This window comes from Strix aluco, chromosome 3 (assembly GCF_031877795.1).
Source record: "Strix aluco isolate bStrAlu1 chromosome 3, bStrAlu1.hap1, whole genome shotgun sequence".
Taxonomy (NCBI): Eukaryota; Metazoa; Chordata; class Aves; order Strigiformes; family Strigidae; genus Strix; species Strix aluco.
In genome coordinates, this window is record NC_133933.1 from 64,610,488 (window position 1) to 64,625,527 (window position 15,040).

At 44.1% G+C, this 15,040-nt stretch overlaps 1 protein-coding gene across 4 annotated transcripts; it reads left to right on the top strand.

Moving 5' to 3' along the window:
• Nucleotides 1–2,911: 2,911 nt before the first annotated feature.
• On the top strand, nt 2,912–14,370 carry FUCA2 (alpha-L-fucosidase 2). 4 transcript variants are annotated; one of them, XM_074818893.1, is made up of 8 exons: nt 3,314–3,401; nt 3,685–3,811; nt 6,523–6,710; nt 8,383–8,722; nt 9,193–9,403; nt 10,808–10,998; nt 12,247–12,355; nt 13,795–14,370. In XM_074818893.1, exons 2-8 carry the CDS (start codon nt 3,801–3,803, stop codon nt 13,933–13,935), a joined length of 1,191 nt encoding a protein of 396 aa, XP_074674994.1. In that variant the 5' UTR covers nt 3,314–3,401; nt 3,685–3,800; the 3' UTR covers nt 13,936–14,370. The 4 variants fall into 4 exon arrangements, 3 of the variants coding, with proteins under 3 accessions (XP_074674991.1, XP_074674994.1, XP_074674993.1); XR_012622536.1 differs by lacking the exon at nt 3,685–3,811 and having other exon boundaries at nt 2,912–3,401; nt 12,247–13,334; nt 13,795–13,909; XM_074818890.1 differs by lacking the exon at nt 3,685–3,811 and having other exon boundaries at nt 2,912–3,401.
• Nucleotides 14,371–15,040: the final 670 nt, after the last annotated feature.

Here is a 15,040-nt window from a genome sequence, read left to right on the forward strand (position 1 = left end):
CCCCCCCCCTTTTCTGTCTTTCTTAAGGTTTGGGTTGCAGGCAAGAGGCTTTTCACAACCAGCTTGACGACCGTGTGACTCAACGTTTTGGGAGCAAGATAGTCGTCCTGCCTTTCAGATCAGAAGCAGGAGTCACGGCGACTTTGGGTAAAGCAAAATCAAGCCCCGCGGTTTCATTTATGGTGATTGTTTTACAGATACACTTTTACAACACGATTCATCTTTAAAAGGATATTTAATGTTTTCACTGCTTTTTACGGGCAAATCATTTTATATTCTGCCTTGAAAAAAACCCTTGCTGCCCTGAAGCCACGGGCACAATGGCAAAGACAGACAGGACAGCATCTGTACCTAACACCCTGTACTTTTAAGGCATCCAGTGCCACATTATTTAGCTATCAAAAATGAAAGTCCCATTCGGACTGTATGACAACAGTTTAGCCACTACCACTCCACAGGTCTGAATCAAACCCTACTGAGTCTGAAACATGTCCATGCGAGATTCGGTTTCTGGCCTCTGCTTCCCACCAAGAAACCAAGTGACCTCCTCTCAACGTCAAGCCCCGTGCAACTCCCCAGGCGCAGTGGTTTTGGGCTCTTCCCAGCAGTCACATGGCTCAGGCACCCTTTGCCCAAGCAATCGATCCAGTACATGAGTCTTGTATGTCAGCCATTAGTCAGGTCAAAAGGTCTTTTCTGCTCAGCATCTCCCAGGGAATTGCTTTCATTATTTCCTCTCCTTCTTCCATCCACTGACAGACCAGCCTGCTCCTTCCCTAGCTGCAGAGAGCTTTCCCAGTGGGACCGTGCTGCAGGAGTGAGAGGCAGGGGCTTCTCCTTGCGGGGCGCAGCAGCGAGCTCCATGCTTACAGACTTTCCTGCGGGGGCCCAGGGGCTCCAGCATCACGCAGGCAGGCACGCTGCACCCAGGTTTAGAGCTTCCTGCCGTCACAGACACTGGTCTTGTGGCGTTCACAAAATCTTACAGTGTACTATTTTTATTATTTACCCTTTGCAGCTTGCATCATTACAGATGTAACTGTGCACTGAGGACCTTTTCCCTCACTGGAGATTTTAGTAGCTGTGCCTGTGTGGGCTGGTGACATTTTCTGAACCTGTTTACACCTTAATCAGAAGTGTACTCATGACTGCTATTCACTGAACTGTTTTCTACTTTTTTTTTTTTTTTTTTTTAATTTAAAAGATGTGATCAAGTTCATTATTGAGATACACAGTTTCTGCTCCAAATCTCACCAAAGTCGGTGGCAGGTCACTGATGTTAGTAGGCTTCGGGTCAGACCCCTGATCTTTTTAAAAATCATTTTTCCTTCAAAGCATTTTGAGCCACAGAACAGTTGTAACTTTGGTGTGTTGTACAGAATACGCTTCAGAGAGCCTACTTCAAAATTCCCGCATTAAGGAGCTGCTCAGTGTCTGCAATCCTTTGGTGTGATCAGAAAGAAAAGGAGCATATGAAGAAATCCAAAGATAAACTAGAAAAGATGGCACAGCAAGAGGTCAAAGGTGTTTAAGGATTCCCTTTGAGAAGCAGTGACATCTAAAGGGGTGAAGGTAAAAGAAGACATAAAGAAGGTCAATGTTGACTGTAAAAGAGATATGAAGAGTTCCCTATTGTGATATCAAAGTGCTTTTGTGAATCAGAGTAATGTGAACAGTCAGAAAGAATGATACCATGGAAGTCGCAATGTTTTTAATCAGCCTGTAACTTAATACACTCATCAAGGTATATAAATGAAAATATTTTTAAAAATGTACTTCCTGTTTTCACAGCCCTTTAAATATTTTTGTATGAAATGTAACAGCTGTGGTTAATGGCTCTGGAAAATGAAGTTCTGTTTCCATAGAACACCAGTAAAATATACATCCTTTCCAGGTGGAGAGAGATTAATTCAGTTGCCTGCTCATTCATTTTTAACTGTTCTGATGAGACTGCCAAAGAAATTTCCATTTGTGGTGATGATTTTGAAAAGTTAGTGTTTGCTGATTAAACCAAATTATTTCCCAAAGGCCATCCCATGGCCACTAAGATCTGATGCAAAAATACGCAATTCAGGCATCAGGAAAGACTGGAGAAGCACCAGTCTGGGCAACAAATTTGCTGGAAGATGCATCTTTTAAAGTATGTGCCTACCACCCATGATCTGCAGCACAAATGCCATGCGTCATCTACTGAATCGAGGCAGCTTCAGCACAGGCTTCCTCTGAAGCCATTCTAATGGGTCAAAGAAATATTTCCTTGCCAGGCCTCGGGGTATCTCTCTACCCTGGAAACCATCATGTACCAGGGGGCTGGAAGGAGGGGCAGAGCAATGAATGTTACACCCTGTCCTTCTCAGGAAGGGGAGGGAAGCTGAGCCTGAGGTCGGAAGGAGGTGGGAAGGGCAAAACCAACAGGCCGCCGAGCCCACCTCTGAGGCAGACCCTGGCTGCAGATCCAAGACGCAGACCCGGGTCAGGCCGCGGCAGGCAGCTTTCAGGCAAACGCTGAAGGAGACGGCCGGTGCTCCCAGGGTGAGGAGAGCAGCAACGGCCATGGCGGGCCGGGGCTGGGGCGGGAGGAGGTGGGAGGAGCACAGAATCACAGAATCATCTCGGCTGGAAAAGCCCTTGAAGATCATCCAGTCCAACCGTTAACCTACCATTGACAGTACACTACACCATATCCCTCAGCGCTATGTCAACCCGACTCTTAAACACCTCCAGGGATGGGGACTCCACCAAAGCACGGTGGGGTGTTGGCCAAGGTAGAAGTCAGTTACTTCATTTTCTTAAGATCCTTAAAATCCAGGTGACAATTTGTGATCGAGCACCCGGATAAAACGGCATCGATGGGGACGAGACGCCCAGCGGCTGGCGGGGACGGAACCAGCGGCTGTCGCTCTCCTCCGCGCAGAGGCGGGGCGGGGCACGGCGGGGCTGAGCCATGGGAGGGGCCGCGCCGGCGCCCTTCACCTGCCGGCGGTAGCGCCAGGCCACGGGCTGGCCAGAGGGCGGCGGTGGAACAGGCGGCGGGGCGGCGAGAGCCCGAGCCCGCCCCCGCCCCGCCTGTGCCCCCTTCCACCCCGCCTCGGCCTGGCCAGCGGCCTCCCCCGGCGCGGCCGTGCAGCGCCGCGACCCCCGCCCTGAGGAGCCGCCTCCCCTCAACCCGCCGCCGCCATGTCGGGCCCGCCCGGCCGCGCCGCGCTGCTGCTGCTGCTGCTGGGGCTGCCCGGGCTCCTGCTGGCGCGGCCGCCGGGCGGCGGCGGGCGGCCCCGCTACGAGCCCACCTGGGGCTCGTTGGACGCCCGGCCGCTGCCCGCCTGGTTTGACGAGGCGAAGTTTGGCGTCTTCATCCACTGGGGCGTGTTCTCGGTGCCCAGCTTCGGCAGCGAGTGGTTCTGGTGAGCTCCCGGGCCCGGGCCTGGCCCCGCGCCTTGGCCCCGCCCCGGCGGCTGCAGCGGCCTGGCCTGCCCGGCCCAGCCCGCGGGGCTCCCCGGCCGCGGCGCCCCGCAGCCCCCTCAGACCCTGGCGCCGCTGGGGCAGCTGGGAGGGTCCCACCGAAGTAGCTGCTGCGGACGGGTCGTACCGGCGATCGCAGGGGTTTGTTTGGAAAAAGCAGCTCTTGGGGCGGGCGGGATTTGGCTTGGTCTTCCCCCACCCTTAAAGTGATGGTTGGGTTTAAAGCCCCTTTGCAGCCCGACCCTGGAGCTGAGGTGTGTGGGAAGAGGTTTATTTTCACCTGAGGCTGGACAGTGAGACCACGGACTCTATGGCACCGTTTACGAAGGAAACAGAGTTTGATGTGCTTCTGGTATGTCTGCCCAGCCCTAAAACTCCTGAATATGTTGGCTAACGTTAACCAAATTAAGCAGAGAGAGCTTGTAGAGCTGGAAGATGTGGTTTCCACAGCGTTGGTGACAGAGGTGGTTGGTGGAGTGGCAGAAGGAGACCACTCCAGCGCCACGGTGAAGGGATGAGTGCGGGGGCTCTCCCCAGGCCCTGTGGGGACGGGCGTTGCGGATCTCCCAGCCGCTGGAGAAGCCTTGCACAGCTCTTGCTGGAGCGCTCTGGCACCGTCTGTGGGGAGCGCAGGAGTCCATCGCTCCCTCCTTGCTTGGCAAACTGCCTGCTGTTTTCTTGTGCACATTTTGTGCTGCTGATGGTTTTTTCTTCTTTATTATTATTTATTTTTATTAAAGAGTACTTTCCACTTAAAAGAGCCTAAAGCTCTGATTTTTCAAATAATTTTAATTCAAAGGCTGAATAAAACCTTTGGTTTGTGAGTGTTCACTGGTTAAGGCCCTTTGGCTGTAAGCATTTTTTTATTATCTTCTTTCCATGCTCTACCAAATACTTCCTGTGTGAATTTGAGTGAGTCACATTATCAGTTACAATATGAAGATAACAGCAGCTCTGTGGCAGAGCTATGGTTAACCTTAAATGCAATATTCGTAAAACAAACCAACATTGATACAAACAAACCACTGTTTTCTGACAATATTTGGTCTGTTCTTTTCAGAGTTATGTTCAAGGGTTTCAGCAATTTTTTAATGTGAACTCCGTTTACTAATACATTACTTCCCTGGTGAGAGAGAAGCTAGCAGTGGGTTCAAGTCTTACTCTTGAGTGCTGTGCTCCGATAGTTGTCCACCGATTCAGGATAAAGCGTTTGACTTTTGCTGTTCTAAAAAGACCCCAAAACACTAATGTAGTGGATGAAATTGTGTTTTATATTCCTGTAGCCTCCCATCCTTAGGCACATGTGGGTGTAGAGCTGCTTCAGTGCCTTCTGGCAGCATGTGCAGTCAGATGATTGAGGTCCTGCATTCATAGCTTCAAATGGAAGGTCATAAACTCTGATATCACCCAGGCTGCCCTCCTTCCCTCAAAGCTGCACAGCCTTGGTCAGGATGTTTCTAGAATCTAATCATGTCAGAGTAGAAGTGCTCGTGTTAGCAAACCATGTGATGAAGGGAGAGAAGCAAGGATATTACCTGTTTCTTTATGCAATTGCATACTTTAAAATCAGAGTGGGTTTTTTTTGTTTTTTTTTTTTTTTTCTCCCCCAGGGTCTTTCAATGGGGAAAGCTGTCTCAGCCTCTTTCTCCTAGATTTTTTCCCTGTTGGCTGCCAGAGATCATGTTTCTTTATGCTGAAGTCGGTTTGGGAAGGTTACAACAATATCCATACAGTTACTGTGGTCCTGCAGAATGGAGGTCAGAGTCCAGCGTGGGACAGGAGAGAGAAACCCATTTCAAACATTCAGATTCTGGCCTGCTTTATTCCTTCACTTTCAGTTTGTTTTCATTTATATTTACATTTGCCAACAGGATTTTTGCTACTTGGCCTCATTCATAGAAAGGTGACTGCTTTCAGACCCTTTTCTCCATGAGTGTTAGCAGTCACAACGTATGTTATTGTTAGAAGGTCTCCAGCAGTAAGGCTGTTTATGCAGGAAGGACTGTTGCAGGCTGTTTCTGGCGCTCCTCTTTCATTGCTAGGGAGGGAAAGGATGGAGCAGGTTGAAAATAAAGAGCGCTCTTTTGGTGATTTATGATCTCTGCCCCTGATGAGGGTGAGAGACCACTCTCAGACCACAGAGCGGAGCTCCAAGCCTTGCTGTGGACTAGACCAGTTGGAATACTGACAATACTGGTCACTGTTGTGGGGAAGCACGAGATAGAAACTGTCCCTGTCTTTGCTAGGTGGGGTGCAAAAAGAGATAATCAACTTATTTTTCCTTCTGGTTCCTAAATCTGGTGCACTGGTAGGTAGGTAGATGTGTGCCTGAGTGTTAGAACCTGTGACAAAGGTGCGTTTGTGAGTGTGTGGTTCTCTCAGAGGCAGGTTGTTGTTGGAGGACATGCGTTCTAGTAGGGTGCCTTTGCTTCAGAGCCTCACGTGTGCAGCAGCTGCAGTGCCCTGCAGTCACAGCTCTCTCCTGCTCTGGGTCCGTGGGCATCTGCTCACACATCAGGTCACTCAGCTGCATTTGGAGTAGAGGACTCTGGACCAGCAGAGAGGTAAAGCTGCTGGCTTGTGTGTTTGTGGGTTGCAGGAGTTGCAGTGTGGGGGGCAGAACAGAGATGCCTGATGGCTGATGTGTGAGACTTGAGGAGGGTGAGTCATGTTAGTTCAGAAAAAGTGCATTCCTCATGCCACCTGGGCTGCTTACGTGGACTGTCTGCCTGTGCTCTCTAGTATGGTTTCAGGATTTGGGTACTGAGCAAGACTGCTATTTTTCCGTTCTCAAAGTGTAGCTGCTTTGCTTCATTGCTCCAAGTGAAATCTTGGGGCCTTTCCAAAGTGGAGTGCTTGAAAGATGTAGAGCATGGACAGAGAGGACAGAGAGAAGGAAACCTTTGGTAATTAATACTGTTCTGAAGCAATTTGTCTTATTGCCAGTGTCATGTACCTCCAGTGCATGTGCTTCTCAGTGTGAACTCAAATAGCTGACGATTTCAATTCTCTTTTCTTTATCTAAAAATACACCAGCAGATGTGTTTGCTCTACATTTTGTAGGTGGTACTGGCAGAAGGAAAAGAGAGCGCCCTATGTGAAATTTATGGAGGCAAATTACCCACCGGGGTTCAGTTATGAAGATTTTGGGCCTCTGTTTACAGCAGAATTCTTTGATCCCAACCAGTGGGCAGATATTCTGAAGGCTTCAGGTGCAAAATATGTTGTCTTAACTTCAAAACATCACGAAGGTAAGTGGAAGGTTTGTGAATGTTAGTAATTGTTGCATTTCTGTCAACAGAAGAAAAATCCAGGTGACTTTCCTGCCTACTAAGAGAGATAGAGAAAGCGAAGCAGGCTTACCTGCCCCAACGCAGCTACATAGGAAACAAACCACCCAAGAAATGTGTGTGCATTTTCCTGACTCTTACACAAAAGCTATGGCCATGAAGCTTGCATAGGAGGAAAAATAGATTGTGCTATTGTTATCTTGCTGTAGGTAAGATAGCCTGAAGCAGTGGGGGCAGCTGAGCTTCCTGCGGTAGCCATAGTTTATTTTTATTGTTGTGCAGTTTATTGCTCAGGGAACCACAAAAGTGAATTCTGTGCTGTTTAACATAAAGAGCTGCTGTGTACAGGCAGTTAACAGAGCTCTGTAGGTTTCTCCGAGGAATTCAGGAGTATGTTCCAGGAGTCAGCTTCAGAGTTAGAAGCATACACAGGGTATAGCTCTTCCTGATGCAGTGTGTAGAAGCCAAAACCTTGAACCAGGTCTGCAACTTTACAGGCATGATTGATTTTTGGCGCTGTAATTGTAAGATGCTTTGCAGAGAAATGTAAAGAAAAAGAAAGTGGTTGGAAGGAAATACGGTAGCAAAGAAAGCATAAAATGCTAAGATGCGATATGATAGTACATCTAGTGCATGATGTTGGTCTTTGGGGAGATATGGGTTCAGGACTGGCAACTCTTTCACTTGTGAATTTTAATCTCGTCTCTGACACACATAAAACCTTGATCTTGATGATGCCCATGGTGTAATTCCCAGTGATTTCAAAAGAACCATGATTCATTTAGTCTGTCCTGTAGCTGTGGGCATGAATTTTTAGTTTGTTTGTCTAGTTGATACCATTACATGGATCCAGTTCACAAAAATATTGCAAGATTTATTAGGCAATGCATATAAAGCAGTTTGAGGGTGAGAGTGCAGCTCCTGTGGCACTGGTTTAAGTCTGCAGTGCAGTAGTACTTGAAAGTGCTTGTGCCGGATTGCTGTATGTCTGAAATGTTAAATCCCTCCTGATATTTAACGCTGATATTTTAAAAGCTGTTTCAGGAGTTTTTGCACTCTGCTTATATACATGTACCGAGTAGTTGATCGAGCTGTTGTAAATGTCAAGACAAATGAAAAGTGAACATTTGCCTAAGATGTAAAGAGAAGGGAGGAGAACAGTCTTTAAATGCAAGCGACGGCTTGTGCGTTCTGCAACTGAGAAAGCATTTTTTCTTCCCAACTGTTGGATATGTATTCACAGTTCACATTTGATAGGTCAGCGACAATGTAGATGCCTTGAAAGTTGCTGTATTTTTGGTAAATTTAATTGGGACGTATGAATGGAGTGAATAATTAAGGAGAAGGAATAATTATCCTAAGCAGTACAGAACTGGAAAATATAAATGCATATGTGTATGTATAAAAAAGTATATAAACATATCTGGCATGGTGTTCTGATGTTATGACAACTGTCACTGTGCATAAACAGATTATAGGCATGATTTATACCATAACAATATTATTACATATATGACTTTATTATTTTATATTTATTTTTTGCAACACACTTGCAAACTACTTTCCAAAAAGAGGAACTGTAACTTCCCCTCTTCTGCTTCGCTTTCTAATCCTTCTATTTTTCTCTTTTCAGGCTTTACTTTGTGGGGGTCCAAGTATTCTTGGAACTGGAATGCTGTTGATGTGGGACCAAAACGAGATCTTGTGGCTGAACTAGCAACATCTGTTAGAAACAGAACTGACTTGCATTTTGGGTTGTATCATTCCCTGTTTGAATGGTTTAATCCTCTCTTCCTTGAGGATGCCACCAATGTCTTTAAGACGAGAAAGTTTCCAACCAGCAAATCATTACCAGAACTCTATGAAATTGTGACCAAGTACCAACCAGAAATAATTTGGTCTGATGGGAATGGGAATGCGCCAGATACTTACTGGAACAGCACTGGTTTCTTGGCTTGGCTGTATAATGACAGGTGCATAATCATGCTGGTTTAGCTCCTTATCTGAAATTCTGCTCTGTGTCTAGTTTGTCTCATTTTCTGTGTATTTTGTGGAACCTGTTACCTCTACTTACTTAAACTAAATATTAATTTTCCTGAAATACAGAATCCAGGTCTTCCCTAGAACTATCAGAGCTTCCTTTAGAAAAAGACTGTTTCATATTTTTTAACCACATTTGCAGATTAATCAGTTAAGATGGTATTGACTATTCTTCTTAATCGTATTCTTCCCGTATTGTCTACTGCACAGACAAGCAGGAGAGCGGGATAATTTGAAATATGGGTGCAAAAGGATGAGAACAGGATTCCTGAAATTGCACTTAACATAATTGTAATAAATTAATAGTATAGAAGTCATCCTAAATGTTAGTTTGTGGGAGGGGTTTACACTGGCTGTGACTGTATTTCATAGAATAAAAATGATAAAATTTCTCTGTTTCCAGTCCAGTCCGGGACACAGTTGTGACCAATGACCGCTGGGGAGTTGGCAGCATCTGTACACATGGTGGCTTCTACACTTGTAGCGACCGGTATAACCCCGGCCACCTCCTGCCTCACAAGTGGGAGAACTGTATGACTATTGACAGGAGGTCGTGGGGGTACAGGAGGAATGCCCAGCTTGACGATTACCTCACAATCGAGGACTTGGTGAAGGTACAGTGGGACAAAGGAGTTGCTTGCAACTTCTGATTCTCCCAATTATTATATTATACTATATAACATTTCAATTATGTATCTATTTTTATAAAAAGTATTATTTCAATTGAATAATGAATTGATGAAATAATAAATCATTTTGTTCATTTGCAGCCTAACACTGACAGGATGGAATATCCATGTAATTCTTATTAATTTTATAGAAATGACTAAGAGAAAAATTATCTAGTAAAAATTCAGTCAGTGTCTTAGAAGCTGTTTCCCCAGTGAGTAACTGGCCAATCTGATCTGGATAGCCTCATAGTTACTTTTTCTACTAAATTTTTCTAGTAACTGCACCTCTAAGTTGATGAGAAGCAAACAGTTACAGTTTCACAGTTCCTGTTTAGGAACTCCTGATTGAAGGGGACATCTTTTTCCCCTTCTAGCTAGAAACAGTTTATGACTCTTAATAGTCCTTTTATCTTGTAGCGAGAAACTTTCCTTTCATCCCACTTAATTTAAAAAAGAAAAACCAACATGCTTATTACAGACATACAGATACACACTAAGGCAGACAGCTGGTGTTAACAGAACATGGGTTCCCTTTGCTAGTCTAAGATTAATACCTTAGAAGGATTTGAAGCTTAGGAAAACTGAATGAAAGGAAGACTGATCGATCTTTCAGGTAAATGCATTTAACTGTAAAATTCAACTGGTAAGGGGAAGATTGTTTGTTATTGTTGCTTAATCTAAATCTCTTCCTAGTATTGTCCTTGCAAAAGATAATTTCAAATTGAAGTAACCTGTTTTCAGAGGCAGAAGGTTTAAATTCATTTAGTAACTTGTCTCCAGCTCTGTTCCTCAGACTTGTGCATCTCAGCCCATGATCTCTGGAGGGCAGTGTGGATGTGAACACAAATATTTAAGGACTGTAGAAGGCTGCCTCCTGTTTTACAGATGTCTCTGTAAAATAGGGAGAGCATAAAAGAGAGAAAGAAGGAAGTTTCTTCTCTCAGCTTCAGTAAAAATGAAGTGGCGTCTATTGCCTTATTCTCCTCTTGTGTAGAGAAATCACCTATCCATTCTATCGGTAAAACCCTCATGAAATTCCTGCAGAAGTTGAAATGTTAAAAAGTTGTAGGATCTGATTCTAATATAAATTCAGTCAGGCGTATTAGTGCAAAAATGTATTTCGGGCTGTTTTCTGCCACAAAAATTGACAGCAGAGCTTTGTTTTATGGGAGCTTAAAGTTTGTATTGACTGTTGGGATGACCCCCAAAGTCTAAATGTGCAGCAGTAACACAACTCGTTCAGTTCATTGTCCTGAAGCAGTATGGCAGACTTTAGGAAATTCTTCAAATGTATGATTTCATTAGCCGTAACCATATGCTCTGTGTATGTGTTTAAAAACATTTCAGCAACTTGTAGAAACAGTGTCTTGTGGAGGAAATCTCTTGATGAATGTTGGGCCCACTCACGATGGTCGCATTGCTGTTGTATTTGAGGAACGCCTGAGGCAGATGGGTGCCTGGCTGAAAGTCAACGGGGAAGCCATCTATGGAACGAAACCATGGAGAGCACAGAACGACACGGTCACACCAGATGTGTGGTAAGGCTACAGAATCAAAACGTACGCTGCGTAAAGCAGCAGCAGTGTGTGTGAAACTTTGAAGTTCTTAGTGACTTGATGCTACAGAAATCGCCAGCTTAGTTTGTATGCTGTGAAGAAATTAACCCTTTCATCAGTTTAAGTAACTGCACATAAAAATAAAACTGGGTAGACAATGGGTGTTGGAGACTGTAGTTCTGGGATGATGCTGAGGCTGAAGGGAAGGTTGCAAGCATTTCCTCAGTGATCTTGTGCTTCTTAGTGTAGCTGGCAACAGAAACTATAAAGAAAAAATATAAATCCAGAAATACAAAACTTCTATGAAGTGTTTTATCTATACAAAGCAATAGTTCATGTCAGTGTTTAGAGAGAAAGAGGGGAGAGAAAGAAACTAGAAATCAGTCTAGTATATTCTGCATTTCTTTTTAAGGTAAAAATGCGTGGGAAGATAACAGTAATTACTTGGTCACTAAATTGAGTCAGTCTCTGGACTCTCTCCTCTGCCTTCATGCCTCATAGCTGCTGTAATGCCTTAATGATCCATCGGGGTTTTGGTCTTGACCCTCTTCTCTGCCCCAGTGGCCTTTTTACTCCTGTTCCCAGTAAGATTTGGCTATCTGGCTTTATCCTTGAAATGCTGAACTATTGACTGTTTAGTAAAACCACTTCCAAAAGCAATAAAACATTGTAACTAAATGAAGGAAGGAGGGAGGAATGTTTCAAGTGTATGCCACAAGATTTCCAAGGACATACTGTAGATAATATCTGCTGAAATTAAGTTTTTAAAAAACTAGCAGTGCAAGGTGGAAGCTTTGTTGTTGCTCATGTTCTTGTTATTTTTTTAAGTGTAATATCTGTATGTTTGTGTATAATGTGAGTTAGTGTGTTTTTTTGAATATAACCCACAATTTTCTGTTAATGATCCCCCCTGCCCTGCAAGTACCTCCTTATACAGCTAAACAGCAGTGAGTTGTTATATGCTTGCTAAAGTTACTACAGATGTTGACCTCTGAGTTCAGTTCTTTAATAAGTGTCCATTACCTCTAGTTTGTTGGAAATAATTTTCAAGGAACAGTACTTTATTAAAGAGTATACATTGTCTGAAAAGATGGTTGTGTGTGTGAAAATGTAATTGATGCTGATTTGTTTTCAAATCCATTTTTCCAGTCTGAAAAGCAGTCTATGTATCACTTCAGAAAATTTACAAGGAGAAGCTAACATGCATTTCTGTTCCCCATGTCAACCCAGGTACACTTTCAGCCCTAAAGAAGGCAAAGTCAATGCTGTCTTCCTTAACTGGCCAGTTTCCGGGACTCTGGAACTTGGTGAGCCACAGGCTAAGCTTGGAGAAACACAGGTAAAAGACAGCATGCCCCTACTCCCCCTTTCCCCTCTAGAACAGCGAGACTTTTCAGACACAGTGCAAGAAATGAAGATGCTCTGAAGGAAGACACCTCTAGGATTTGTCATGTTCCATTGTTTATTTTAGTTTCTGGTGTCTTTGGGAATGCACAGCTCTTGGGACAGAGTGTTGGAAGAGACCCAGCGAAATGTTTGGTTTTGTTCTGGGACCTCCCTGTCATAGTCCTCCCAGTGGGATGTTTCTTCTCCAGCAAATAAAGATAGACTGAGTTGTTGCTGGGATATGTTTTAGCTTGCAAACTAAAGATCACAAAAAGAGGCCAAGTAGCAGGGGAAAAAAAACTGCTGCTCCTCTTGTTTCCCGTGTAGCTTCTTAACTCAGCATGACCTTTATAAATGGCCATCCTCATGACACTGGTGATACTGGAATTGCTGTAATGGTACAGTAGTTTTAAGTCAAAGCCGTGTGCAAAGGGAAAGCACACAGAGGTTTTTGCTGCCTGGGGAGGCTAAATAGTAAGTCAGTGCAACCCTAGATGTGTCTATTACAGCAAGTGGTGTTCAGAAGTTGAGGACACTGGTGTCACGCCTACACTAGCGAGTAGCATACCCCGGTGGAAGCAGGTTTATAGAGCAGAACAGCTGGTGCTCAGGACTGGCTATCAACACCGTGCATTTAAGGTGGGGATTCACTTTGGCTTAGCTCTGTTCTGCTCTCGTGCATTGGATGTCCACTAGCTGCTGAAATGCATTAAGGGTGCTTCTGGACTGCCTCTTCTGATCCAGTTCCATATGAAGATAATCTACTTGGTGCTAAGACAGCTCTGTGATAAGGAAGAAAGAGTAATTTCAGAAGTGATGTAGCTGCATCTTGAATTTTGGAGAGGCATCTGGACTGTATATGCACAAGAGAGTAACATTCCTCAGCGGTAGAGACTGGTCTTTCCACTGCTTTGAGCATTTCACCAGCTGGCGTAAGAGTCTCACCATAAAACCTATTTGTGTGTTTTTAGCGGAGGGGTTCTTCAGGTCAGCTTTGTTTGAGATATCTGGCTGTGCTCTGTAAGAAACGCTGATGTCCATTCAAGTCTACAAGTTTCCCCAAGGGAAACTGACATTTCAGAAGTAGTTGATACAAAGCCGTGTACTGCAGCACCCAGATCCCTGCTTAGTTTCAGATCCCACCCCAAATACTTCTGAAAAGTATTTCTTTACCTTTTACAGCCCTAACTACTTCTCACTAGCTTTATTACTTACACATGATCTACAAGTATTTTTTTATTTTAATAATTATCCTTCATTTGGTTGGCAAGGGGCATTTAAGGCTAATTGGACAGTAAGGTAACTATGGATCAGCACTTCTTTTGTCACTGTTGCAACCCTATGCACTTGGAAAAGGTGCTGTTCTAATTACAGTGTATGTTTCTACCTCAGGTGGAGCTGGTTGGCTACAAGGAACTGCTGAAATGGGTTGCACTGGGAGAAAAGGGAATCGTCATAGCTCTACCTCAGTTAACTCCTAAGCAATTGCCATGTCAGTGGGGCTGGACTTTACAACTGACTGATATAAACTGAGCCACACCCTGCTGGAGCCTTGGCTAGGAGGGAATGCTGGTGCTTTGCCCAGTTTCTCATCACTGGTTTCTAACTCTTACTTGCTTGACTGAGAAACATCAATAATTTCACTTATTGGATGGAACGGAATGAACCTCACATGAAATCTAGCACTAGATAGTTGAATCTCTGCATACCATTTGTTTCTTTGCATCTACCTTGACTCTCCACTTTTTTTAGTCAGTTTCTTGCCAAGTTATGTGAAGGAACAGGGGGAGAAAAACACAGGGACTGGATTTTTAAAGCCATAAGAAATAACAAAGCCAGCTCAAGCCAGCATTCAAATGCACATAAATCAGTTGTATACCTTCTTTAATGCAAGGAATTGAACTTCTACAAAACTGTACAGTAAAAACTGAGAGAAAAGAATAAACTTGTTGCACACAACTGGAAAAACTGTCAGTTTCAGCTGTGTAGGGGAATGCATCTGCAAGAACAGTCCTCTGAGGGTTAGGAATTCATCACAAATGCATGGAGGCAAGGTATATGTACATCTTCATTTCTTATCCTGAAAAATCAGTAATTTTACATGTTCCTACTCTTGAGTAATTCTACCCATTATTGGGACACAAGTAAAGTGGGAGGGTTTTTTGCTGTTTTGTATAATTTTACATGGTTAAAGCTGACTCTTGTTTGCAGCCACTGTTTTTACACAGTTACCAGGGTGCCTTCTGTGGACTATTAAACAAAACATACATTCACTGACTAACTTATTTTAAAAAAAGAAATAATCAGGAGTTGCTAGGGATCTTCAACTTTGGCAGAGACACAACATTTTAAGCAGAGGGTAGATTGCATCCAGCTTGAAAAATTCCCAAACTCATCATGTGTCAGGATGTGAAGGGACAGACCTGCACTGTGAAGTTTGCAGAGAGGGGGAGGTAGAGGATACAAAAAACATTGTTTCCTGTAAACACTAAAGGCTTATTTTTTCTGAGTAACACTAAGAAGTGCAAAACTATTGCTGTGTAAGCTAAATTTACTCTTTCAGCTATGTCAGGATTAAGTGATGGGCCCAATGAAGTTATTACCTTTCCTGCTAGTAATGTTAATACACAAACAAAAC

Excerpts from the sequence above, each read along its gene's own strand:
- FUCA2 (XM_074818890.1), top strand. The coding sequence starts at position 3,178 with ATGTCGGGCCCGCCCGGCCGCGCCGCGCTGCTGCTGCTGCTGCTGGGG. Across the intron at positions 6,711-8,382 it reads AACTTCAAAACATCACGAAG|GCTTTACTTTGTGGGGGTCC; the intron begins GTAAGTGGAAGG and ends TTCTCTTTTCAG. Across the intron at positions 9,404-10,807 it reads CAATCGAGGACTTGGTGAAG|CAACTTGTAGAAACAGTGTC; the intron begins GTACAGTGGGAC and ends AAAACATTTCAG.